Source organism: Rhinoraja longicauda, chromosome 20 (genome assembly GCF_053455715.1).
Source record: "Rhinoraja longicauda isolate Sanriku21f chromosome 20, sRhiLon1.1, whole genome shotgun sequence".
NCBI lineage: Eukaryota > Metazoa > Chordata > Chondrichthyes > Rajiformes > Arhynchobatidae > Rhinoraja > Rhinoraja longicauda.
In genome coordinates this window covers 14,505,157-14,532,505 of record NC_135972.1, presented here as the reverse complement: position 1 = coordinate 14,532,505, position 27,349 = coordinate 14,505,157, and the positions used below count along the sequence as shown (strand labels likewise).

The 27,349-nt window shown below is 45.5% G+C and overlaps 1 protein-coding gene across 4 annotated transcripts in view; it reads left to right on the top strand.

Moving 5' to 3' along the window:
• hipk2 (homeodomain interacting protein kinase 2) overlaps positions 1 to 27,349 on the top strand; it is a 197,757-nt gene that overhangs the window by 128,551 nt on the left and 41,857 nt on the right. For 2 of the 4 annotated variants that reach the window (XM_078416991.1, XM_078416990.1), the window contains exons 3-5: positions 12,364 to 12,487; positions 15,926 to 16,045; positions 21,827 to 21,913. In XM_078416991.1, coding sequence (XP_078273117.1) covers positions 12,364 to 12,487; positions 15,926 to 16,045; positions 21,827 to 21,913 — 331 coding nt within the window. The remainder of the gene's footprint in view (positions 1 to 12,363; positions 12,488 to 15,925; positions 16,046 to 21,826; positions 21,914 to 27,349) is intronic. The other 2 variants (XM_078416992.1, XM_078416993.1) reach the window with 2 other exon arrangements.

Sequence of the window (27,349 nt, the reverse complement as noted above, 5' to 3'; positions counted from 1 at the left end):
CACCCTTACTAAACAAGAATCTGTCAATCTCCGCTTTAAAAATACCCAGTGACTTGGCCTCCGCTGCCGTCTGTGGCAATGAATTCCACAGATTCGCCACCCTCTCATTCAAGAAATTCCTCCTCATCTCCTTTCTAAAGGTACGCCCTTTTATTCTGACGCTGTCCACTCTGGTCCGAGACTCTCCCACTAGAAAGAAGCTAGTACTGTGAGGGACCTGACGTACATGAATCACTACAAATGTGCAGGTGTAGCTGGCAGCTAGGAAGGCAGGCCATATGTTGGCCTATATTACAAGAGGATTTGAATGCAGGAGTAACAACAGCTTGCACTAGGTATATATATCCCGGCCGGTCTGGTTTCCCGACCTAAGTAAGGATATACTTGAGAATGAATGCTCAACATATTGATTGTGAGGAGAGGCTAGATCACCCAGTGAGTTGGGGAGAGAGAGATGATCTTTTTGCAAATGACATTATGGTGCTTGAAAGGGTGGTGTTTTTCGAAGATAGACACAGAATGCTGGAGTAACTCAGTGGGAACGGGACAGGCAGCATCTCTGGAGAGAAGGAAAAGGTGACCTTTCGAGTTGAGACCCTTCTTCAGACTGACACATACACTTTCCGACACATGGGTGGTGTTTTCTTGGCTGGGGAGTTAAAACTGGGTATCGCATTCTCAAAAAGAGTTGTTGGCAATTCAGGACAGATGGGAATTCTGCACTATGATTATTTTTTCCTTTTGCTCTTTTATATCTTTTGAGATGCTCGTGCCTGGCACGATCTGCCTGGATATTACGCAAAACAACGTTTTTCACTTTATTTCGTGATGTGACAATAATTAACCAATAGCAAATACCATTCTGTAAATGAATAAAATAATATTTATAGTTTGGCCATTTTATTATTAATCCATTTTATTTTACGTTCCGATTCACGAGGATCCATGGAAAAATATCGATGCCTTTCACGAAGTTTAATTTCAGAAACATTCTGTTCTGGGATAACAGGCACGTTTTCTATGCAAGATGCACATAGTTAAAAATTGGATAGAAATCAGGCTCGATCCACTTCGTTTTCAATTTGTTTTCTGTCAACACATTTCTCCACTCTGTTGCGGTAGAGTTTGTGGCCCTAATCCCTATCCCTCAGCAACATGCTAAACCTGATGGCACTCCCCCCCCTCACCGTCCATGGTCCCTGAAGCTACTGATTCTAGATGCATGTTACTTAAAAAAAGCAAGGTTCTGTGGCTGAGCATTTCAATGGCAGTATGTTATACGATCCTGTGCATTGCGCAGTGCTTTTCACATCAAAGGTGCACACGGCTGATGAAAACATTGGGCTGCAAAGCCAATGGCAAAATATCAATTTAATACAAATATGAATTAAACAAACAATGATTTAATCTGTAGAAGCAAGGAATTGTTAGATGCTGGTTTACCAAGGAACGACACAAAATGCTGGGATAACTCAGAGGGTCAGGCAGCATTGCCGGAGAACTGGGATAGGTGACGTTTCGGGTTAAGTCCCTTCTTCAGACTGATTGCGGGGGTGGGGGGGGAAGAAAGTTAGAACAGTGGAGGGGTAGGACTAAGCATGTCTTGGTGATGTTGTCTTAATAATGCCGGTTGAGAGATAAATAGCCAGCACATGGAACTCTCTTGTTGTTCCCAGAAGAGTTTATTTATTTATTTATTTATTCATTTATTTATTTATTTATTTATTGTCACGTGCGCCAAGGTACAGTGAAAAGCTTTTTGTTGCGTGCTATCCAGTCAGTAAAAAGACTATACATGATTACAATTGAGGCTGTCCACGGTGTACAGATACAGGATAAAGGGAATAATGTTTAGAGCAACATAAAGTCCAGTAAAGATAGTCCGAAGGTCTAGCTTAGGACTGCTCTCTAGTTGTTGATAGGAAGGTTCAGTTGCCTGATAACAGCTGGGTAGAAACTGTCTCTGAATCTGGAGGTGCGCGTTTTCACACTTCTGTACCTCTTGCCTGATGGGAGAGGGAAGAAGAGGGAGTGTCCTGGGTGAGATTTGTCCTAGATTATGCTGGTTGGCCTTGCCAAGTGAGGCAGCACAATGTGTAGATGGAGCCAATGGAAGGGAGGTCTGTTTGTGTTGTGGTCTGGGCTGCGCCCACAATGCTCTGAGATTTCTTGCGGTCCGGATGGAGAATAGTGCCGTGGGATATTGTTAATGTCCACTTGGGAGGGTAGACAGGGTCCTAGTCTAGCTTCTCGAAAAGAAGCACCTCTGTTATTGCAGTGGGCCCTCAGTCTCCACTGGGGGAGTGTGAGCCTGCGCAAGTGGACTTGGATACACAGCCTTCTGCTTTGGGGATGAAGGTGCAGCACAAGAAACAATATAAAAAGCTGACAAATCCACAAATAGTACAAGAGTTCATTATTTTCTGTTTTGGAAACTAGAAATGTTATTGAGAGGGTGGAACATGATGTCACGCTCTGTTGCCTCTCACTGTTATTTACTGTAAATACCACAGTGGTAAACCTTGCTGGTGTGGCTGGCAGAGGTTGAGCTTTCATCTATTGTTCAGTGGTTCAGTGGTACTTTATTGTCACGTGGATCTAGTTACAGTCAAATTGCTTTTTTGCATATAGTTGAGTAAACATTTTCCTCTACACAGGCACCATCATAGTTAAATCCAAGGGTGGACGAAGAGTAGATTAAACTGAGGCAGTACACGAGGGGCGCCACGTCTTCGCCACCATCTAACGGGGGCCACGTGACACAGCCGTGGAGTTGCTGCCTTACAGCGCCAGAGACCTGGGTTCGATCCTGATTACCGGTGCTATTTGTACAGAGTTTGTACATTCACCCCATGACCATGTGGGTTTTCCCCGGTTTCCTCCCACAATCCCAAGACGTACGGGTTTGTGGGTTGATTGGCTTCGGTAAAAATTGCAAATTGTCCCTCATGTGCAGGATAGTGTTAGTGTGTGGGGATCGCTGTTCGGTGCGGACCCGGTGGGCCGAAGGGCCTGTTTCCGAGCTGTATCTCTGAACCTGAACTAAATCTTGTTTGAGTTCAAAGTTGTTAAGAATTTGTGAGAGTCTTAACTTATCCATGGAGCATCTCTGCCCTGGCGGAGGCACTTGGTTAGCGTTGCTGATATTAATCAGAATAACATGGCCCAAAAGTTCAATCTGTGGAGAATGCAAAGCAAATTAAAAGTATTGCTATCTAGATTTCATTTTCGAAATGTAAAATACAGCACATGGGAAGTCTGCATATTTGTTTTGCTAAGTTTCCACAATAAGATATTTTTAACTTAAGGACAGTTCTCATCAGATTAGGTCCCTGGTGATTTTCCAAAACACAGCAGAGGCTGTTTATTTACACTTTAAACAGGTTGGTGGAAAACTAGCACCAGGTCTGTGATGGAATTTGGACTTAGAGTCACAGTCATGCAGTATGGAAACAGGCCCTTCGGCCCAACCTGCCCATGCTGACCAACATGCCCCATCTTCACAAATCCCGCCTGCCTGCATTTGGCCCATATCCTAGTAAGCCTATCCTAACCATGTGTCTGTCTAAATGTTTCATAAACCTTGCGATAGTATAACTTAACTTGCCTTTTTTTTGTTGCTTTTCTTGCCTGCATTGGCTAATCATGCTTCAGGCACTCGATCTGCTAACCCAGGCTGATATCTCTAGTTAGACACAAAATGCTGGAGTAACTCAGCAGGACAGGCAGCATCTCTGGAGGAAAAGGAATGGGTGACGATTCGGGTCGAGGCCCTTCTTCAGACTGAAAGTCACGGGAAAGAGAAACGAGAGATATAGACGATGATGTAGAGAGATATAGAACAAATCTCCATTACATTGACGACTGCATTGGTGCTACCTCCTGCACCCATGGAGAACTCATGGACTTCACCATCAATTTCCATCCAGTTCCCGACATCCCTTGTGCAGTGTTTGTGGGTCTACACGGTCGGAGAGTCCTTCTGTAGAGGTGGTAGCTGAGGCTCTGTCTGTCCCCAGCGTGGATAGTTAACACGCCACTTTTAAAGAGTCAAGAGTGTTTCATTGTCATATGTCTTAGACAGAACAATACCCAAGCTGTGCTGCTTGCAACATGTCGCCACAGACAGGCTCCATCTTCAGTGAATTCAAAGTCACAAGAGACCATAAATGCTAGAAGAGAGACACAAAATGCTGGAGTAACTTAGCGGGACAGGCAGCATCTCTGGAGAGAAGGAATGGGTGATGTTTCGGGTCGAGACCCTTCTTCACACTGAAGGGCTTTTTAAAGAATCGAGTGTGTTTGTAATTCCTTAGTCCACGCCTATCTCTCAGTCAGCAGCAGAGAACTCCAAATGATTTGCTAGTTGACACCATGCTGGTTGTGAGCCTCGCTGCGTGTACAGTTAGCAGTGTGCAGCAGTTGGCAGGTTTAAGAGCTTCTCTCGGTGGTACGGAGCCAGCATCTGTGTACTGGATTACTGGAAGATGCATGTGTCAGCCGGAGATGAGGGGTTGGATCCAACGCCCGGGCTTGTTGGGTGAACTCAGCTCCCAGTTAAGCAAGAGACTTTAAAATGTTCATCCTTGTTTTTAAATGGCCTTTGTGGCCTCCTGAGACTGTACCAAGATCTTTGTTCGCCTTCAGTTCTGGCATCTTCAGTACCCCTTGTTTTAATGGCTCCCACACAGCCAGATGTCTCAGTGCACGAGACCTTGTTCTGGAATTCCTTCTCTAAATCTCTCTGGGATTCCTGATTAGTACGGGTATCAGGGGTTACGGGGAGAAGGCAGGAGAATGGGGTTGAGAGGGAAAGATAGATCAGCCATGATTGAATGGCAGAATGGACTTGATGGGCCAAATGGCCTAATTCTGCTCTTCCAAAACATATGAATAACATGAATTATTTCCTTCTTTGGTTTGTCCCTAGATACAACCTCTTGTGATTGTATCCACTCACGATCTCTTTAGACTTTCGGCCCACCGAGTCCGTGCCGACCGACAATCACCCTATACACTAGCACTATTCTACACACCAGGGGCAATTTACAGTTTACAGAAGCTCATTAGTCTGCATACCTGTACGTCTTTGGAGCACGGGAGGAAACCGGAGCACCTGGAGAAAATCCACGTGGTCACAGACAGAAGGTACAAACTCCGTACAGAAAGCACCCTTAGTCAGGATCGAACCCAGGTCTCTGGCACTGTAAGGTAGCAATTCTACCGCTGCGCCACCGTGCAGCCCTAAACAAAACACATTCAGACTATCTCCCTGCGTCCTTGACATTTTAGCTTGTTCTAATGTGAACCAATAAATAACATCCTTTTCTCAAATTTCTTCACTGCCGGCTTAACCCTTTCCTTACATTTGGCCTTATAACTATTGAACTAGCTGGAGGTTTTAACCACAACTAAACAGCAATTAAACAGGCAATAGGAATCGAGGGGTAGGGAGCACCCGTAGTCAGGATCGAACCTGGGTCTCTGGCCCTGTAAAGCAGCAACTCCACCGCCGCACCACTGTGTTGCCCTACTTGCACTAATATAAACTAAAGTATGGTTCATAATTTCCCCATAGAAGCACCAAGGGGTTTTGAGAACGCTGCTACTGCAGCCAGAAGCTGGCTTCCTCACGCACTGTAATGCCGTTGCCTCGGGAATGTTGTGTGTTTGTCATGAACTTTTCAAGATGCTTAGGGATGCAATAAATTCTCAGTGACTGGTTTTGAGTGCCTCTGATACGACGTGCAAACACAGTTGAAACCTCATAGACAGCAACTTAACAATGCCAGACCATGGCGCCTTTGTGGTGCTAAGCGTGTTCCGCTGTAAGTGACCTTGTGGTGTCACTTGGAATTAACTTGAAAGGTAAATCGTGTCTGAGGAAATCTTTGAAGAAATAACACGTGGTGTGGATAAAGGGGAACTGGTGGATGCACTATATTTAGATTTCCAGGAGATATTTGATAAGGTGCCGCATCAAAGGTTAGGGGGAAAGGAAATTCTCGGTCCAGGAGGGAACATTTCGGCATGGATAAAAGATTGACTGGTTCGCACAAAACAGAGGATAGGTATAAATGGGTCATTGTCTGGTTGGCCTGATGTAACAAGATGTACCTCAGGGATTTATGATGGGGCCTCAAGTTTTTATAATTTCTCAAAATGAGTTGTACGAGGGAACTAAGAGCACTCCAAAGACGTTAAAAAGGTTAATTTGGCTTTGGTAAAAATTGGAAATTGTCCCTAGTCTGTAGGATAGTGTTAGTTTGTGGGGATCGCTAGTCGGTGCGGACTCAGTGGGCCTAAGGGTCTGTTTCCGTGCTGTATCTCTAAACTAAACTAAACTGTTGAACTCTGATCTGTGAATATATCGGTATGGGCAGGGTGAAGCCTCTCTGCTTTAATGAGGAATAGAGTGATACCGCTCAGAAACAGGCTCTTTGGCCAACAGCGTCCGTGCTGAGCACCAAACACTCATCTACACTCATCCCACCTTCCCTCTTGCACCAACTCCCCCAACCCACCTGTATTCTTATCCGACACACTCAAGGCAATGTACAGTATCCAACTAACCTACCAAGCAGCATGTCTTTGCAATCAGGAAGAAAACCAGCCAACCACTGGAAAAATGTATTGACATCGACAGGACTCAAAGTCAGGATTGAACCTGGATTGAAGCGGGAACATCTTGCATTCTGGAAACGGCCAGCAGTCCTGAGACTGCTGACTCTTGATGGAGTTGTTCAATGGGCTCTTGAGGAACAGAAGCAGGAGTTGAGGCCTGGGGTAGATCAGACATGATCATATTGAATGGCAGGGCAGGCTTGAGAGGCCGAGTGGCCTATTCCTGCTCCTATTCCTGTGCAATGCTTTGAAGGAACCAACCTGATCCTCTCCAGTGCTATGTTCTTTTGTTCCCCAATTCTGCTCCATTGGAATCATCAAGGAAACCTTTTGCGTTCCACAGTCACGCTTTAGACATTTACTTTAGAGATGTAGGGCGGGAACAGGCCCTTCGGCCCAGTGAGTCCGCGCAGACCAGCGATCACCTCGTACACTACACCCGAGGGGCAATTTACAATTCTTACTGAAGCCAATTAGCCTACAAACCTGTACGTCTTCGGAGTGTAGGAGGAAACTGGAGCACCCGGAGAAAAACCACAGGTTACAGGAAGAACGTACAAACTCCATACAGACAGCACCCGTAGTCAGCATCGAACCCAGGTCTCTGGCGCTGTAAGGCAGCAACTCTACTGCTGTGCCACCCAAGTGCCGCATTTTCACTCCCCATGCCTCCAATGTCCCCATCCCTTTCACCTTCCATCTCTGCGAGCCCTATTATCTTTGCCTCGTCATCTTATCCCGAGAGCCCACACCCAGAGTCAATACACAAGAAATTATAAAATGCATTTAAGCAGCACTTTACAAACTTAGCATGCTTTATTTATTTTTGTTAAAAATCCTTTCTTGCAAGGTTTGTATCTCAGAAATGTTGTTCCCATATCAAAGGAAGATACATTATCTAAATTTCAGGATTCAAGTTTTCTTTGTATGATGAACATACTTAAAAATCAAATCTGTGATATATCCTCAGTTGAGAACATTGATCAATCTACATCAACTTAATCTGGGCTGGCTCTGTTCATTTTTGTTTAATGGCTTCTGGTTGTTCTTCTTTGCAACCTAAAATTAACATTTCAAAGGAGAACTTTCATTAGAGCCGATTTGCAAACTGTGTCCCCGTGTCTATTTAGAATGTGTATTAATTTAAGAGTTTTCATCTTCCGGATTTCAGCTGATGTGTTCTCGCCTCAGGTGAGGAGAACAAACTGGAACGGCTTCAGAGTAATTGCACGCTGCTCCCAAAGGAGGCGCCAGTGAGGGGTTTACTTGGAAATGATTCTGTAATTACAAATTCATTTACACAGATACCTCACGGAGCCATACAGCGAATGCAGGGAAGTATTTTCGGAGGCAAAGCTCCAGGGCAACTTTTAAACCAGCAACTTGTCACAACATCTTTGTAAAGCAGGATGCTGCGTATAATGCAGGGGGAAATACAGCAGGTCATGCTTCAGCAAAGGAAGTTGGACAATCGGGTCTTGGAACCAGAAAAATAATGTCGTCTTGACATCAGCAGGAACCAAGGTGTGGGTTGAACCTTGGTTGAGGCAGAAACATCTTGGATTTAGTTCCGTTTAGTTTATTAGCACGTATACCGAGGTACAGTGAAAAGCTTACCTTCCATGGCAAAACGTTTTTAGGCTAACGTTTCAAAAGCCATGTTTTTAGGAAATGGCTTGCAGTCCTGAGACTGCTGACTCTTGACAGAGTTGTTCATTGGGCTCTTGAGGATCACAAAGGAGCAGAACAGGGCAGGGCGGTAGAGCTGCTACCTTACAGCACCAGAGACTCTAGTTCGGTCCTGACTGGGTGTGCCGTCCGAACTGAGTTTGAACGTTCTCCGTGACCACATGGGCTTCCTCCAGGTGCTCCAGTTTCCTCCCACACTCCAAAGACGGACAGATTTGTAGGTTAATTGGCCTCGGTATAATTGTAAATTGTCCCTAGTGGTGTAGGATAGTGCTAATGCACAGGGTGATCGCTGGCTGGCACAGACTCAGTGGGCCGAAGGGCCTGTTTCCGTGCTGCATCTCTAGATTCTGTCTAAACTTTGGATAAGGGGGCAGAGGAAGTTTACCGGAATACTGCCTGGATTAGAGGGTTTCAGCTACAGGGAGAGGCTGGAGAAACTTGTTTTCTCTGGAATGTCGAAGGTTGGGGGGGGGGGGGGAGAGACTTGATAGAAGTATATAAAATGATGAGAGGCATAGATAGGGTAGACATTCAGACCCTTTACCCCAGGGTGCAAATGTCCAACACTAGCTATAAGGTGAGAAGGGGAAAGTTAAATGGCGAAATACAAGGCAAGAATTTAAAAGAGAGTTAGATAGAGCTCTAGGGGCTAGTGGAATCAAGGGATATGAGGAGAAGGCAGGCACAGGGTACTGATTGTGGATGATCAGCCATGATCACAATGAATGGCTGCTGGCTCGATGGGCCAAAATGGCCTATTTTCTATGTTTCTATGTTCTATGTTTCTATGTCTATGTTTATGTTTCACACAGAGGGTAGTGGGGGCCTGGCGTGCATTGGCATGTTGGAACTCACTCTAGAATAGACTTTGGGAGCATCTTCATCCGAAGACCTGCATCTGCTCATAGCTGGTTCACCACCATCTCCTCAAGGGCAGTAAAGGATGGATGGCCAGCGAAGTGGAGACTCTTAGAGCCTGAAATGTTCCCTGCCATCCAGAGGAGGCTCAAAAATATCATTTTTTTTCTGACTGAATTATGTCCACCAGCCTCACTGTTTTAATAACAAGCAATTGGATACATAAATGAAAGCCCTTTATTACTGAAACATGACCCTTTTAGTTCAAGGGTGACAGGATGACCTCTCATCACACAATTAATCAGGAAGACATGCATTATGCAACCTAAAGGTTATTGTGGATTCAAATTAATAAAGGTTGAGAAGGAACTAATTTGGTTGCACAGACACAAGGAACTGCAGTTGCTGGTTTACAAAGCAGTGCTGGAGGACTTAATGGGTCCGGCAGAATCTCTGGAGGTTTGTTTAGGAAGGAACTGCAGATGTTGGTCTGAAGAAGGGTCTCGAGCCGAAACATCACCTGTTCCTTCGCTCCAAAGATGTTGCCTGTCCCGCTGAGTTACTCCAGCATTCTGCATCCATCTTATCGAAACGTATAAGATTATTAAGGGGTTGGACACGTTAGAGGCAGGAAACATGTTCCCAATGTTGGGGGAGTCCAGAACAAGGGGCCACAGTTTATGAATAAGGGGGTAGGCCATTTAGAACTGAGATGAGGAAAAACTTTTTCAGTCAGAGAGTTGTGAATCTGTGGAATTCTCTGCCTCAGAAGGCAGTGGGGGCCAATTCTCTGAATGCATTCAAGAGAGAGCTAGATAGAGCTCTTAAGGATAGCGGAGTCAGGGGGTATGGGGAGAAGGCAGGAACGGGGTACTGATTGAGAATGATCAGCCATGATCACATTGAATGGCGGTGCTGGCTCGAAGGGCCGAATGGCCTCCTCCTGCACCTATTGTCTATTGTCTATTGTCTATTGTCTGGAGGTTTGTTGGGTTTCTTTGGTTGGAGTAGGTGAGGATGCATCGGGTCTGTGGTTTACCTGCCCAGCCCCTGTTTGTAGCTTTTGTTGGAAGTGTCCTGGAAATTGCTTATTGGAAAGGGGAAGGGGGTCCATGCTCATCTAACTGCTGGCAACACATTGGGCCTATGTGAACATTGAACACTACCCTAGTGCAGGAATGCAGCAGGTGAGTGTGAAGAGGTCTTGGGTAGAATGGTTCAGTAGCTTGAACGTCACCCAAACCTGTGGTGCTCACGAGTGCAGTTCACATTAAATCATGAGTCAATATCTAGTCCTCTATAAATTCCTCCTTGCCTTTTTAACAATTTTTTTATAAAGCTCTCAACAAAATACTTTCATTCAAAGAATGAATAAAGGCCTGCATTTATAATCTTCCTGCATGGTGGCGGTAGAGTTGCTACCCTACAGCGCCAGAGACCCAGGTTCGATCCTGACTACGGGTGCTGTCGGTACGGAATTTGTATGCTCTCCCTGTAACTGCGTGGGTTTTCTCCAGGTGCTCTGGTTTCCTCCCACACTCCAAAGACATACAGGTTTGTAGGCTAATTGGCTTTGGTAAAAATTGTAAATTGTCCCTACTGTGTGAAGCACAGTGTTAGTGTACGGGGATCACTGTTCGGCATGGACTCGGTGGGCCAAAGGGCTTGTTTCCACGCTGTATCTCGAAACTAAATTAAACTAAACTAAACTACACAATATGGCAAACCATTTTACAGCCAATGGGTGGTGGGTGTATGGAACGAGCTGCTGGCTGAGGTAGTTGAGGTAGGGATTATCGCAACGTTTAAGAAACATTTAGACAGGTACACGGATAGGACAGGTTTAGATGGATATGGGCCAAAGGCAGGCAGGTGGGACTAGTGTGGATGGGACATGTTGATCGGTGTGGGCAGGTTGGGCCGAAGGTCCTGTTTCCACGCTGTACCACTGTATGATAACAGAAGTCCAGGTGCTCCTCCGCTTCCAATGGGTTTCCGTTCCGAGAAACCCATCGGAAACCGAAAGTATTGTAAGTCGAAATGCATTGAATAGGCGCGATCACGTGGCCGGAAGCGAGGGGAGGCTCGCTACGAGTCGCTGCCGTTTGCACCTTCGCAAAGTCGAACTATCGCAAGTCGAAACATCGTAAGCCGGGGAGCACCTGTACTACTAAGTACCTCAACGGGTTCCGCGCCCGCCATGAGTTCTTCTTCCATCGTCTCCTCCCCTGGGCATTTTACTCTCGCCACCCAGTGATGACCCGTCTCCAATATTCCCCCATATCCGACAGAAGTACTATTGAGTTGTAGTCAGTGTAAAATGTAGGATTAATGCTGTCTGCCTATCTGTGTTTCTATCTGTCAATCTACCTCAATCTCAAACCACAGTGCTTTCCACCCATGCATGCGTTCCTGGTATTGTGCTTGTTTGTTCAGCTGTATGTATGTTTTGTAATGGCCCGTTGAGTTACATTCGTTTCTGGTTGCTTTAGTCTGCTGGCAGGGGAAATGTTTTTGGTGGTTGGTTGTGAAGGTCATTCAAGGGGTTACTGCCTGTCCCAGATGAAAGAAGAGCATAAAAGATGTGAACGCTGCCCAGTCCATCACTGGCTCTGACCTCCCCACCGTCGAAGGCATTTACAGGAGTCGCTGCCTCAATAAGGCAGCCAGCATCATCACAGACCCACACCACCCTGGCCACTCACTCACCTCACCCCTGCCATCGGCAAAAAGGTACAGGAGCCTGAAAACTGTAACGTTCAGGTTCAGGAACAGTTTCCGCCCTACAGTCATCAGGCTATTTAATATTCCAAACTCCATTAAGCTCTGAACCACGTAGAGTATTTTATTATTATTATTGCACTATTATTGCTGTTTGTTTTTTGTGTGTGTGGTGTGTATGTGTTTATACACGCACTGAGCTTTTTTCTTCGTTTATTCTCCTAAACTCCAGTGAGTACAGCCCCAGGGCCGACAAATGCTCATCATAGGTTAAATTCCTGGTACTCATTCCTGGGATTATTCTTGTAAACCTCCTCTGGACCCTCTCCAGGGTTGCTGTGGAGATACCAAAGAGCTCCTGATGCCTGCAAATCTGTAGCCCACTTGGCAGAAGGGGATGGAGATAGAAGGAGGAAAGTGTGAGCCTCTAACTCTTCCCTTTCTCTCTCTCTCTCTCTCTCTCTGTAGAGCGCCGGAGATTATCCTGGGATTGCTGTTTTGCGAGGCGATTGACATGTGGTCACTCGGGTGCGTTATCGCAGAGCTGTTCTTGGGGTGGCCGCTGTATCCAGGGGCGTCCGAGTATGATCAGGTACGTTCCAGCTGTGCTGAACCTCGGGACCAGGGGCTACGAGCTCGGGCCACGAGAAGGGCATTGAGTGAAGTTCGTCTCTCGTCACTTTGTTGCCCAGTCCATCACTGGCTCTGATCTCCCCAGTGCTCCAACACCATGGTTCATTTGGCCCTGGTTGAAGTCCCACTGAGTGGATCCACTTAGGAGACGAAAACCTTTGAAGTGTTTATGAATGGGAAAGATACCATTGTAGTGAGTCCAAACGAGCGGTATTATTCAAATACTTTATTGTCAGTAAAACCCGTGACAAACGCAACGCACTTACTCATGGACTAACACTAACTTCGCTCACGAATCTAATCTCTAGTTTGGCGCCAGGCATTTAAATACCTCGCGCTCCCTCACCCCGTGACCGTAAACCAATCCGAGGGTTCTAGACTCCCTGGCCAATCCGTATGTCCCTACACCATAACCATATTTCTGATGAAGAAATAGTGGAGTCATTTCCTCAGATAGATACAAAAAGCTGGAGTAACTCAGCGGGACAGGCGGCATCTCTGGAGAGAGGGAAAGGGTGACGTTTCGGGTTGAGACCCTTCTTCAGAGTGATGGTCAGGTTGATTTCCTCAACCTGCCCAATAGTTACCTCTCAGTCAACACCACAAAAACAGAGCTAAAATGTAAACTGCTTCTCTCTCTGCAGATGTTGCCTGACCTGTTGAGTTTTCCTAGAATTTTATGTTTGTATTTTAGATTTCCAGCATCCGCAGATTTAAAAAAAAATCAAAATAGACCATTTGGTCATTAGTTTTTTGCTGTGTCCAAGATTCACCACTGTGTCTCTGATTTAATTGCCGGTGATTCAGGATTCCTTGAAATAGAGATGTGCGTTGTGGAAATGAGTCAGGGCTTGGGAGCAGAAAACAGAAAGAGGCAAATGGAAATTAAATCAGGCAGCAATGTGTTTCTCGTCAAGAAGTGAACTATGAACACAAATTGGAAAGATACAGTGTGAACCATGAAGCCTGGATCTTTAGACTCATATTAGAGATACACAGTATGGAACTGGACCCTTCAGCCCATCGAGTCCACACTGACCATCAGTCACCCATTTGTACTGATCGTACATTAATCCTTTTCTGTATTTAGTTTATTTTAGAGATACAGCGCGGAAACAGGCTCTTCGGCCCACCGGGTCCACGCCGACCAGCGATCCCCGCACATTACGGCTATCCTACACCCACTAGGGACAATTTTTACATTTACCAAGGGCGGCACGGTAGCGCAGCGGTAGAGTTGCTGCTTTACAGCGAATGCAGCGCCGGAGACTCAGGTTCGATCCTGACTACGGGTGCTGCACTGTAAGGAGTTTGTACGTTCTCCCCGTGACCTGCGTGGGTTTTCTCCGAGATCTTCGGTTTCCTCCCACACTCCAAAGACGTACAGGTATGTAGGTTAATTGGCTGGGTAAATGTAAAAATTGTCCCTAGTGGGTGTAGGATAGTGTTAATGTGCGGGGATCGCTGAGTGGCACGGACTTGGTGGGCCGAAAAAGCCTGTTTCCGGCTGTATGTGTATGGTATGGTATGGTAATTAACCTACTTACCTGTGCATCTTTGGAGTGTGGGAGGAAACCGAAGATCTCGGCAAAAACCCATGCCGGTCACGGGGAGAACGTACAAATTCCGTCCAGTCGGCCCCCCTTAGTCAGGATCGAACCCGGGTCTCCAGCGCTGCATTCGCTGTAAGGCAGCATCTCTACCGCTGCGCCACCGTGCCGCACCTCTATTTCAATTACCTGCTTTGTTGCTGTTTAATGGGATTAAATCCTCCAACTAGTCAAATAGTTTTTCGGGGAAATGTGAGGAAATGTGAGGAGTTAAACGTGCAGTGAACAAGTTTGAGAAAAGGATGTGATTTATTGGTTCACAAAAGAACAGGCAAAAAAACTCAAGGAAGCAGAGATATAGTCTGAATGTACACAGTTTAGGGTGGCACGGCGGTGCAGCGGTAGAGTTGCTGCCTTACAGCGGCAGAGACCTGGGTACAATCCTGACAGGTGAGGGACACAAAAGTCTGGAGTAACTCAGCGGGACTGGCAGCATCTCCGGAGAGAAGGAATGGGTGATGTTTCGGGTCGAGACCCTTTTCAGACTAGCCCTGACAGAGTCTGCATCGCCCCACCCTATGTATTGGAGGCAGCGGGGGTCAGCAATGCGACCACTATCCATTCCTTCATGCAATGTGTATTTATCAAGATCTGGAAAGGAATGCATTGGGTCAAAGTTCTTCCTGAAGGCCGGGTAATGCAGGTTTCTATTCCTGGACACACACATTGAAACTGCTGGAAGATTATCAATTCTGTGTAAGACGCCCCCTGGTGGTCCCAGAGCAGCAGCTGCCCTTGACTGAACATTGCAGGGAGATGCATTCCATGGTCCAGCATTATTGCACTGAGCAATGTACTGCAGCTCAGATGGAACAGCTATGGAAAAGGCTGTAAGGGGAGGAAAGGGGAGGAAAGACCACAGTTTATAGCCTTCGTGCCATTGAACATTGGGCTTGAACCTGTGTTTAGCTCAGCGATACAGCGTGGAAACAGGCCCATCAGCCCACTGAGTCCGCGCTGACCAGTGATCCCCGTTCACTGGCACCATCCTACACAGTTGGCACAATTTTACAATTCTTACCGAAGGCAATTAACCTACAAACTTGTGCGTCTTTGGAACGTGGGAGGAAACCGGAGCACCTGGAGAAAACCCATGCGGTCACGGGGAGAATGTGTAAAGATTCCTTGGACTGTTTGTTATGGAAAGTATGTGAAAGAAAAATGAATGTCATCTTGACATGATGTATATCATTTAATTAGAGTGTTGTGGTTTACGCTATAAATGGGCTTTGGTTGTACCGTGTTATATATTTGCAAATACTATGAATGAATATTTTGATCGTCTTGGTGGCTCAGATCTGGGAAGTCGGGTTCGCACTTCTGATCCCTTTCCTGTCCATGTCGCACAGTGGCGCAGCGGTAGAGTTGTTGCCTTACAGCGCCAGAGCCCCGGATCGATCCTGTCTACGGGTGCTGTCTTTACGGAGTTTGTACGATCTCCCTGTAACCGCGTGGGTTTTCCTCGGCTGCTCTGGTTTCCTCCTGCACTCCAAAGACGTACGTGTTTGTAGGTTATTTGGGTTTGGTAAATTGTCCTTGTTGTGTGTAAGATAGTGCTAGATTGCAGGCTTGTTGGGCCGAAGGGCCCGTTTCCACGCTGTATCTCTAAACTAAACTAAACTAAAAATGTGAATGGATGGAATGTCCATGTGTATCAGAGGTAGATGAAGGTAGATATCATGAAAGTTGGAGCTTGGGAGAATTTCCAAAGTCCATTGTGGAATTTGCGGATTTTCCAGCATGTGGGATAGTCTGTTTCACTGCTTGCTTTTCTCTTTCGTTCTCAGATCCGGTACATCTCACAGACACAAGGGTTGCCAGCAGAGTATTTACTAAGTGCAGGGACAAAGACAACACGGTTCTTCAACAGAGATCCCGATTCGTCGTATCCACTGTGGAGGCTTAAGGTAATTCACTCTGTTTGAATCTTGTTGACTTTTTCTCTGTCTACAACCATTGTTTCATCTCTTTTCCCTTAAATTGGTTCTTGCTGGGTTGCCCACTCTTACATGACCAAGACCACACAGTGTATCCTGACTTATTTAGGCCTCTTCCTGAACGGCAAAGTACAAATGGCTAAGATAGACACAAAGTGCTAGCGTAATTCGGCAGATCAGGCAGCATCTCTGGAGAAAAAGGATGGGTGTCGTTTCGTGTCGGGAATCTTCTTTCGACTTCAGTCTGAAGAAGAGTCCCAAAACGAAACATCACCCATCCTTTTTCTCCAGAGATTCTGCCTGACCCGCTGAGTTTTATAGATTTATAGAGTCATACAGCGTGGGAATAAGCCCTTCGGCCCAACTTGCCCACACCGGCCAACATGTCCTAGATACACTAGTCCCACCTGCCCGCTTTTGGCCCATATCTCTCCAAACCTGTCTATCATTGTACCTGGTCTAATTGTTACTCCAGCACTTTGTGCCTGTCTTAGGTGTGAAGCAGCATCTGCTGTTCCTTTCTGTACAAAGTGCAAATAGAATTGGATATCTTTTATTCTGGTTTTACAACTCTCCCTTCCCGTGTCTAATTGCGCTCAATGTTGGTGGCCCTGATGAAAGGAGACACTCACTATATATTGTGATCTCAGGACACATGCTGGCACTGCATGGAATCCTTATGCTCTTTAGGTGATCCATGTTCAGTCAACATCATTGATTCTGTGAAGCCTAAAGTGCATTTTAAGGTGAAATAGCTGAGTCTCAGCCAGAATCGGTGGTGCGATCTGTTGACTGTCTATTTCCTCCTCTGTCTCTTTACCAATCTGATACTGAGCTTCCTTCTCATTCCACATTCAATAGTCAATAGTCAATAGTCAATTTATTTGTCACATACACATAAATGTGCAGTGAAATGAAAAATTACCCGCAGTTCAACAATAAGACCAATAAGAATAATCAATAAAAATGCAATAACACATACAATCATAAACCAACACCAAACAAAAGAAACATCCATCACAGTGAGTCTCCTCCAGTCACCTCCTCACTGTGATGGAAGGCCAGAATGTCTTTTTCTCTTCCCTGCCGTCTTCTCCCGCGGTCAGGCTGTTGGAGTTGCCACGTCGGGGCGGTCGGGGCTCCCGACATTGAAGCCCCCGCCGGGCGGAGAAAATCCCGCGGCCTATTTCAGGCCGCGCCGGACAGTGAAAGGTCCACGGCGGGCCGACCCAAGCCCCGCGATTCGGGGCGGGCAAAGACGCTGCCGCAGCCGCTGACATTCTGACATACCTATGACCCTCCAGCCCAGCCCTTGCTAATCTCTGGTATGGCAGCTGCCATTTGCCTTACCTACTCTCTTTCCACCAAACCACATGATGGATGTTTTAGTTTAGTTTAGTTTAGTTTCGAGATACAGCACAGAAACAGGCCCTTCGGCCCACCAAGTCTGCGCCGACCAGCACATTGACACTATCCTACACAAACTGGGGACAATTTACACATACACCAAGCCAATTAACCTGCATACCTGTACGTCTTTGGAGTGTGGGAGGAAACAGAAGATCTCGGAGAAAACCAATGCGGTCATGGGGAGAACGTCCAAACTCCGTACAGACAGCACCTGTAGTCGGGATAGAACCCGGGTCTCAGTCGCTGCAAGTGCTGTAAGGCAGCAACTCTACTGCTGCGCCACCGTGCCGCTCCGTTTGTTTGACCCTTTGTGTTTAGAGCTGTTTATTATATATCGAGCAGAACATCCTCACCATTTTCTGTATGCAGGCACTTCCCAGCAAGGTCCATTCAGTGAAGGTCAGGAATTATCATCATCCAAGTTCATCCTCATTCCCATCTCTCCAATTCCCAGATAAGTGGCACATGTATCACCTCAACTGTTGTCTGGGGATAAAGATGAGCTTGGTTATCCCCGATAATGGGCGGCACAGTGGTACAGCAGTAAAGGTCCTGCCTTACAGTGCCAGAGTCCCAGGTTCGATCATGACTACGGGTGCTATCTGTATGGAGATTGTACGTTCTCCCTGTGACCGTGTGAGTTTGCTCCAGGTGCTCCAGTTTCCTCCCACACTCCAAAGATGTACCGGTTTGTAGGTTAATTGGCTTCTGTAAATTGTAAATTGTCCCTAGAGTGTAGGTACTGCTAGCGTATGGGGCAATCGCTGCTCGGCACGGACACAGTGGGCCGAAAAGTCTGCTTCCACGCTGTATTTCTAAAGTCTAAAGTACAGTCGAAAGAACAGGATAATACCTGGCAGTTTTTTGAAGAATCATGTAGTCTTACAGCATAGAGACAACGGACTCGGAGGGCCGAAGGGACTGTTTCCGTGCTGTATCTTCAAATTCTAAAGTCTAAAAATAGACTCTTTGGCCCAACATGTCCATGACTACCACCAAGTATCCATCCTTGTTTATCCAATTTTTCAACACTAGGTTTGTAGCCTTGTCTTAGCAATTCAGATGCATATCTAGATGCTTAGGTGTTGAGAATGCCTGCCTCCACAACCCACTTCGGTACTGCATTCTAGATTCCAGTCACAGTCTGGCTAAAAGAATCTTCCTCAGATTTCTAAATCTTTATCCCTTTACCTTAAACAATTCTCTGGATTAATATACCTTTGGTGTGGGGAAAAAATGTATTACTATCCATTCTATCTATCTATGCCTCACATAATTTCTGCTTGATGTAGGCAAGAAATTGGCTGTGTTTACTCAAATATGTAATATGTTGCTCACCCAAATCGTATGTGGCCTTAATGCAATGAATTCAACAAAAGATACAATTGGCCTTGTGTGGGTGCAGTTCATGAACAATAACTCTGGCCAATTTTGGGTTGTGGTTGATTGCAAGGAGGCATAACCTCGGCAAGAATATCAGCGAATTTCACTTGAATGTTGATTTAAACTTTCACTCTTTGACTTTGTGTTTCCAGGCAAATCACTTGCCAGCATTTGAAATGGCACAAGAGACACAGAAACTGCAGATGCAGGAATCTTGAGCAAAACACAAAGTGCTGGAGTAACTTAATGGGTCAGGCAGCATCTGAGGAGCTAATGGACAAGTGCCATTTTGGGTCGAGTCCCTTCCTTAGACTCGCTGAGCCAGAGTTTGAAGAAGGGTCTCAACCCGAAATGTCGCCTGTCTATTCCCTCCCCAGATGCTGCCCGACCCGCTGAGTCTCTCCAGCACTTTTGAGTTTTGCAATTGCACAGTTTACTCCAGAAAGTACCTCGAAGCTCTGGGGTGGTCCGAGCTGGTGGTACTTTCAGTCCCTGTGGCTTTGTGAGTTATTCTTGTCTGAGTTAGTGGGGTTTTTTTTAAGCTTCCCTCAAAATTTGAACACAGAAATCTAAGCTGAACAGTCCAGTTCAGTAGACAATAGACAATAAGCAATAGGTGCAGGAGGAGGCCATTCGGCCCTTCGAGCCAGCACCGCCATTCAATGTGATCATGGCTGATCATTCTCAATCAGTACCCCGTTCCTGCCTTCTCCCCATACCCCCTGACTCTGCTATCCTTAAGAGCTCTATCCAGCTCTCTCTTGAAAGCATCCAGAGAATTGGCCTCCACTGCCTTCTGTGGCAGAGAATTCCACACCTTCACCACCCTCTGACTGAAAAAGTTCTTCCTCATCTCCGTTCTAAATGGCCTACCCCTTATTCTTAAACTGTGGCCCCTTGTTCTGGACTCCCCCAACATTGGAACATGTTTCCTGCCTCTAACGTGTCCAACCCCTTAATAATCTTATACGTTTCGATAAGATCTCCTCTCATCCTTCTAAATTCCAGTGTATACAAGCCTAGTCGATCCAGTCTTTCAACATATGACAGTCCCGCCATTCCGGGAATTAACCTAGTAAACCTACGCTGCACGCCCTCAATAGCAAGAATATCCTTCCTCAAATAGCAAGGGAACATTGTACTGGCTGAGGTGACGTTTTGAGAGATATTAAACCAAGGTTCACTGTCACTCCACCTGTTAAAGATCACAGGAAACTGCTTCAATGATTTCCTCGTGACCTACATTTATTCCCAAAGGCACATCATAAAAAGAAATTAACGATCTGATCATTATTTCATTGCTGTTTGAAATTGGCAGCACTAGCTCCTTTCACTAAACTTCACAATTACTTTCTGCCTTTAAAGCACCTTTAGATGCTGGATTTGTGAATTCTACTCAGCTTTCATCCTGGTTTGTTTGCCCAATCTTTCGATTTGTAAAATCAAAGATGAATTGATTGAACCTTGCAACATTTAAGAAAGCAACAGCTTGTGGTGTTGCCTCCCAGCTCCAGTGACCAGGGTTGAATCCTATCCTCGGGTGCTGTCTGTTCAGAGTTTACATGTTCTCCCCATGACCAGATGAGTTTCAATAGACAATAGACAATAGGTGCAGGAGGAGGCCATTCGGCCTTTTGAGCCAGCACCGCCATTCAATGTGATCATGGCTGATCATTCTCAATCAGTACCCCGTTCCTGCCTTCTCCCCATACCCCCTGACTCCACTATCCTTAAGAGCTCTATCTAGCTCTCTCTTGAATGCATTCAGAGAATTGGCCTCCACTGCCTTCTGAGTGACAGATTCACAACTCTCTGACTGAAAAAGTTTTTCCTCATCTCAGTTCTAAATGGGCTACCCCTTATTCTTAAACTGTGGCCCCTTGTTCTGGACTCCCCCAACATTGGGAACATGTTTCCACCATCTATTTGGTTTCCTTGCGCATTACTCAAAGTGCTGGAGTGGCTCAGCACTCCGTTTATGTCACCATTTTATTGTAGGTCAGTTGTGAAACCTAGGGGAGTTGATAGATATAGGAGATAGAGTAAGTTACAGGACAATAGGAAATTAAGGAGGGGGAGTGGAACTGCTGGCTTCTTGTATTTCAAGGTTAGCAAGAGAGAATTTCATTAATTTGTTGAATTTCAGTGGGATGCATCCAAGACATAATTGACCGGACGGCTGATCGATCATCATCTTTGCGCTCACATTAGTTTCCGTTTTCGCCTTGCTCCAATACCGTACAGCGTCAGTCTTCCCCCGAGTGCGGACTATTCTGCTTTAGAAATTTAGGGAAGGTTGAAATAAAAATCAGCTGTCCCAATAATGTTTGACATTTGGCACATCCCAACGCTAAAATAAACACGCTTTACATTAGGGCCTTGAGTCCAAAGAAACTTTCCAACACAGCAACATATGTTGGCACGTCTGAAAGAATCCTTGGTTGAATTTCAAAGGGAGTTTTTCCCCCAAACCCACAGGCAATGCAAGAATTAAACAGGCAGCACCTGGTGGGAAAAGGGGAACAATTTACATACCTGGCCCAAAACGTCACCTGTCCATTCCCTCCACAGATGCTGCCTGACCCCCTCGAGTTCCTCCAGCACTTTGAGCTTTGCTCAAGATTCCGGCATCTGCAGTTCCATGTGCCTCTATTAATTTACATATGCTCAACAGCGAACTTAATGTGGCTCCTGCTTCCTTTGTATTGTAGGAACTCTTGAATTGTAGTCAGGCCCCGTCTGTTAGACATCATTACTGAAATGAGACTGGCCCTGTGATTGTGGAAAGGAACTTAGGTGTATGTAATGGTCAGTCTTTGACTGTACTTCTAAGTCGGTACCATGAACTGGGTATACTATGAGATGCCAGGCAGTATTGATGGAAGTCAAATGGCCTCGGTGGTCTCTGTGCTGTGTTAAATTCCGAGTTTAAAAACATATTCTTGTTCAAAATTACAGACACCAGAAGATCATGAAACAGAGATGGGAATCAAGTCGAAGGAGGCAAGAAAGTACATTTTTAATTGTTTGGATGATATGGCACAGGTACGATTGAATTTCTTGGCCAGTTTTCTCCTCTTTGCCTATTTTGATGGACTACAATTCTGTGGGCACCAGCTGTCTTCAGTACACTCCCAAAGGGCCTTTCCTCTGCCTGGTGGTTAGTGCCAGCAGGATGCTTCAGCAAACTGCCCACAGCCACGTACAGCAGGCACGCTTACACACACACATACTCATGTACCATCCCTCACACACCTACATTCACGCATCCACTCATGCACAATCATGCAGAAATGGCACACACATTCAGAAGTAGGTACACAATCACGTACAGAAACTGGCACACCTGGCTATATACAAGTGCACAAAGCTACGTAAAGAGATGTACACAGCAATGTGCAGATGCAGGCACACACTAAATTCTGTGACTATCACAACTCTAATCGAGTGCCGCCACCAGGACAAAGGACCTTTATGGCCAAGTTGAGACACTAACATTGCTAACAATTTTGAACTTGAACAAGGTGGTGCCGGAAATATGGCGACTCTTGTGTACTGCCTCAGTTTATTCTTCTATTCTTCCATACTTGTACTTGAGTATGATTGTGCCTTTGTAAGGTAAGATTCTTACTGAACTGTATGCAACAAAGGAATTTGACTCTACTTTCAATGGTGCTTTATTCAATGGTGCTTTATTTGTCACAGATGCAACTGTACAGTGAAATTATTTTTGCATATAGTACACATTGCAGGTGCTGCCATTTATGGCGCCATTATTCAAAGTCCAAAGTCCGGTCGGCCCATGCACTCAATGTATTGCAGCAGTTCCCGCGAACCGATGCCCCACTCCTCGTTCGGCCATCTTTGTGTCCCGGGGGCATCTCCTGCAGCCTACCTGAAGGCGCTGGAGGCATTACCCTGGTTCACCCTCCTGCTGGCTCATGCTCCTCACGTCCGACGTCCCCAGCTCCTTCCCGGTCCCGTGGTTGGACGAGCCTGTGGGCGGGCTCCCGGTACCTAGGTACATGTGACTATAAAGTACCATTGGACCATTTTTCCATCACAGGGTAAAGCTTGGGAATTCTCTACCCAAGAGGGCTGTGAAGACTCAGCAAAGGCAGAGATTGATTAGCTTAATATCTCAAACTCTGTCAAAGGCTATGAAATTAATATGGGAAAGTGGTGCTAATGTAAAAGATGAGCCAGGATCTTTTTGAATGATGGAGCAGTCTTGCATGACTGCTTTTATTTCTTATGTTCTTGACACACACACAGCATTGACACTGTAGACATCAGTACATAGCCTTCTGCACGCACACAGCTACATAGAAACAGGGACATTCAGAAACATGTGGAGGAAGGAACTGCAGATGCTGGTTTAAACCGTAGACAACGTAGAAACGTTGGAGTAACTCAGCAGGTCAGACAGCATCTCTAGAGAAAAGGAATAGATGACTAGGAAGGGTTGAGATTCTTCTTCAGACTGAGAGTCAGGGGAAAGGGAAACGAGAGATATAGATGGATATAGAGAGATATAGAAGAAATGAATGAACGAAATGCAAAAAGGTAATGATGATAAAGGAAATGGGCCATTTCCTGTGGGCTAGATGAAAACGGGTTATACAGACAATGAAACTCACCAGGACGACAGTGAAACTAGTACAACGAGTAGGGTGGTGGAGGGACGGAGAGAGAGGGGATGCAAGGTTACTTGAAGTTAGAGAAATCAATATCCATCACTCGGAAACATGTATCCGTGCACAGCCTCAAAGTGAAGTGCATACACATGCACACAGAAACAGTTAAACACACAATCAGAGGGCTGCTCTCACACACATCGGCTAAGTTTCTGGAGAAAAAAAAACGGATCAATTTTAATTTCTCTTTTAATCCTGGAGGGATGAATGTCAATTCCAATCCAACCTCAGCACAAGCTGAACCCACAGACTGTGTGGTGTGTGCAGCCCAGTATCTGAGCTCACCAAAGCAGGGAGCCACTATCATCATATCATATATATACAGCCGGAAACAGGCCTTTTCGGACCACCAAGTCCGTGCCGCCCAGCGATCCCCGTACATTAACACTATCCTACACCCACTAGGGACAATTTTTACATTTACCCAGCCAATTAACCTACATACCTGTACGTCTTTGGAGTGTGGGAGGAAACCGAAGATCTCGGAGAAAACCCACGCAGGTCACGGGGAGAACGTACAAACTCCTTACAGTGCAGCACCCGTAGTCAGGATCGAACCTGAGTCTCCGGCGCTGCATTCGCTGTAAAGCAGCAACTCTACCGCTGCGCTACCGTGCCGCCCTTGCAGAAGAACTACCAACTATATTCTTCATTTTTTAGCTGGAATAAAAATACAAATAGGTCAAAATAACTGATTTTGGCATTTGGTATTTTGAATATTCCTTTATTTTTCTACACCATGCCTGTGCTGTGATGACCTAGTTCGAAAACATGAGGAAAATTATGACTCAAATCTCCCATTGCAATGCATCCTACGTACAGCAGTAAAATCTTTTAGTGCTGTGCATTGAAGAATACTTCTTGCGTAGGTGCTTTGAGCACAAATGCAGACTGTGACGTTCAAAACTCCGGTCACTACTTATGTTCCCAGTCCCAGTCACATCAGAGCAAGGGCCAGAGATGTGTGAAGTTCAGGTAAAGAGTAGAGGGAGTGGTGATTAGACACACGCACACACACACCAGGCCCAGTGTATTCCACCTGTGGAATAATTATTTAAAAATGTTTAGGAAGGAACTGCAGATGCTGCTTTAAACCAAAGATAGATACGAAATGCTGGAATAACTCAGCGGGACAGGCAGCATCCCTGGATAGAAGGAATGGGTGACGTTTCAGGTCAAGATCTTTCTTCAGGCTGAGGAAGACACAGTTTGAAGAAGGGTCTCAACCCAGAACATCACCCATTCCTAGTATCCAGAGATGCTGCCTGTCCCGCTGAGTTTCTCCAGCATTTTGTGTCTCTCTATTAAAATGTTTGATGAGTTTCAGCGGTGAGAGACTTTTAGTATTCCACTTCTGCATATCAGGAAGTCACAGAATGGTTGCAGGACCGAAGGAGGCCATTCACCCGTTGAGTCCATACTAGCTCTTTGTATGGGCAATCCAACTAACCCCATTCCCATTGCCCCCTATTTTGGTGGTTAAATTTATCGAGCTTCTTTTTGACTGCCACAAATGAACCTACCTCCACTGCTAATTTTGGCAGTGCATTCCAGAGCATTAAAGGCTATTCAACTCACTTCACTGACATCTACATTAGCTTCAGTTCCCTGCATCTGGAAACTGTAATTCCGTGTAATGCATCCACATCAAAGAAATCAGACTGCTGTTGGCCAAACTGTGTGTGTGTGTGGGTGTGTGTGTGTGTGTGTGTGTGTGTGTGTGTGTGTGTGTGAGACCGTGTGCATGCGTGCAGGTGTGCCTGTGTAATGGTTGGGAGAGAGAGCCAGGTATGTTTATACCTGAGCATATCTAAAACAGTAATTTGCAGTGGCATTGCATCTCAGAGCTAACCCAAATCTGAAAGGACAGAATGATTAAATATTTTTGTGTGATCATTTGTTGAAGTGTGAGTTGATAACGTCAGTGCAAGGCAGAGTACCAGTGGGTGGGTGGAGCAGTGGTGCAGCTGGTAGAGCCGCTGCCACACAGTGCCAGAGACCCGGGTTCGATCCTGACTTTGGGTGCTGCTGCCTGTGTGGAGTTTGCATGTTCTCTCTGTGACCAAGTGGATTTCCTCCCACATCCCAAAGATGTCTGGTTTTGTGGATTAATTGGCCCCTAAAATTGCCTCTCCTATGTAGAGAGCGGGTGAGAAAGTGGTATTACATAGAACTAGTGTGAACGGGTGATCAATGATTGGCGTGGACTAGGTGGGCTAAAGGGTCTGTAGTACCTGTATACTAATGAATAGTTAGTATATGCTGTATCTGTATATGCTGTATCTGTGCTGTACATATGCTGTATCTGTATACTAATGAAGAGGTGAGGCACCTGTGTATTTCCTTGCCAATTAAAGAGACTTTTGGATAGGCTCATTGATGTCCAGGGAATGGAGGGATGTGGATTATGTGCAGGTAGATAAGAGTTGGTCTTGGCATCATGTTCATCACAGACATTGTGAGCTAAAGGCCTGTTCTTGTGCTGTACTGTTCTGAGCTGAAGGATTATAAAATTAATGGTACTGGACTAAATAGGAAGGGAAAATACAGTTCAGTTTCAGGTTAGCTTATTGTCACGTGTACCGCGGTACAGTGAAAAGCTTTTTGTTGCGTGCTAACCAGTCAGCAGAAAGACAATACATGATTACAACCAATCCATTAACAGTGTATACATACATGATAAGGGAATACAGTTTAGTGCAAGGTAAAGCCAGCAAAGTCCGGTCACAGATCGTCCAAGGGACATCAGAGGTAGATAGTAGTTCAGCACTGCACTCTGGTTGTGGTAAAGTGCGTGAATTCAGTGCTCAGAATTCAGAAAATGAACAGAACACAATGGTTGGATTATGAAAAATTTAAGAAGAAATAAATATTAAAATATTATATTTTATACTTTTATTATATCTAAAAAAAATATTGACAGAAAGAATAAGGCACCATTCTCGCGAGACTGTTAATAATCTACACCTAGTCTTGTTAAAAAGAAACTTTGGATTTGAAATGGATTCAAAAGAATTCATTTGTAACTTGAGTCTGAAGAAGGGTCCCAACCCGAATCATCACCCATCCTTTTTCTCCAAGAGATGCTGCCTGACCCGCTGAGTTACTCCAGCACTATGTGTCAACTGATGTAAGTATAACTCTGTCAGGTTATTTAGTGCATGTCAGGGACCAGGTAGACCGTGTCTGCACAATGCAAAGGGCTGTACATTGCAAGTTGGACCAGCTGCATCTCGTAGCTGATGTTGCTGCACCATTAGACCATGTTTAATGGTGACCACAGTTCACCTCAGTGCCACATTGACAACAAGTGCTGGTCTACATAATATATAAAGACTTGTGGATAAATAAGGATGCGATGGAAGGAACTGCAGATGCTGGTTTAAACTGAAGATAGCCACAAAAAGCTGGAGTAACTCAGCGGGTCAGGCAGCATCTCTGGAGAGAAGGAACAGGTGACGTTTCGGGTCAAGACCCTTCTTCGGAATGAGAGTCAGGGGAAAGGGAAACGGGAGATATAGACGGTGACATAGTGAGATATAGAACAAATGAATGAAAGACATGCAAAAAGTAACGATGATCAAAGAAATGTGGAGCCCACAATGGTCCATTGTTGGCTGTGGGCTAGGAAATAACGAGTTATACAGACAAGTGAAACTCAACAGGATAATCGTGAAACTAGTACAACTAGGAAGGGGGAGGGATGGAGAGAGAGGGGATGTGAAGTTGTTTTTATACCAATTTAATTAGATACATCGATAGATACAGCTCTGTGTAGATCATT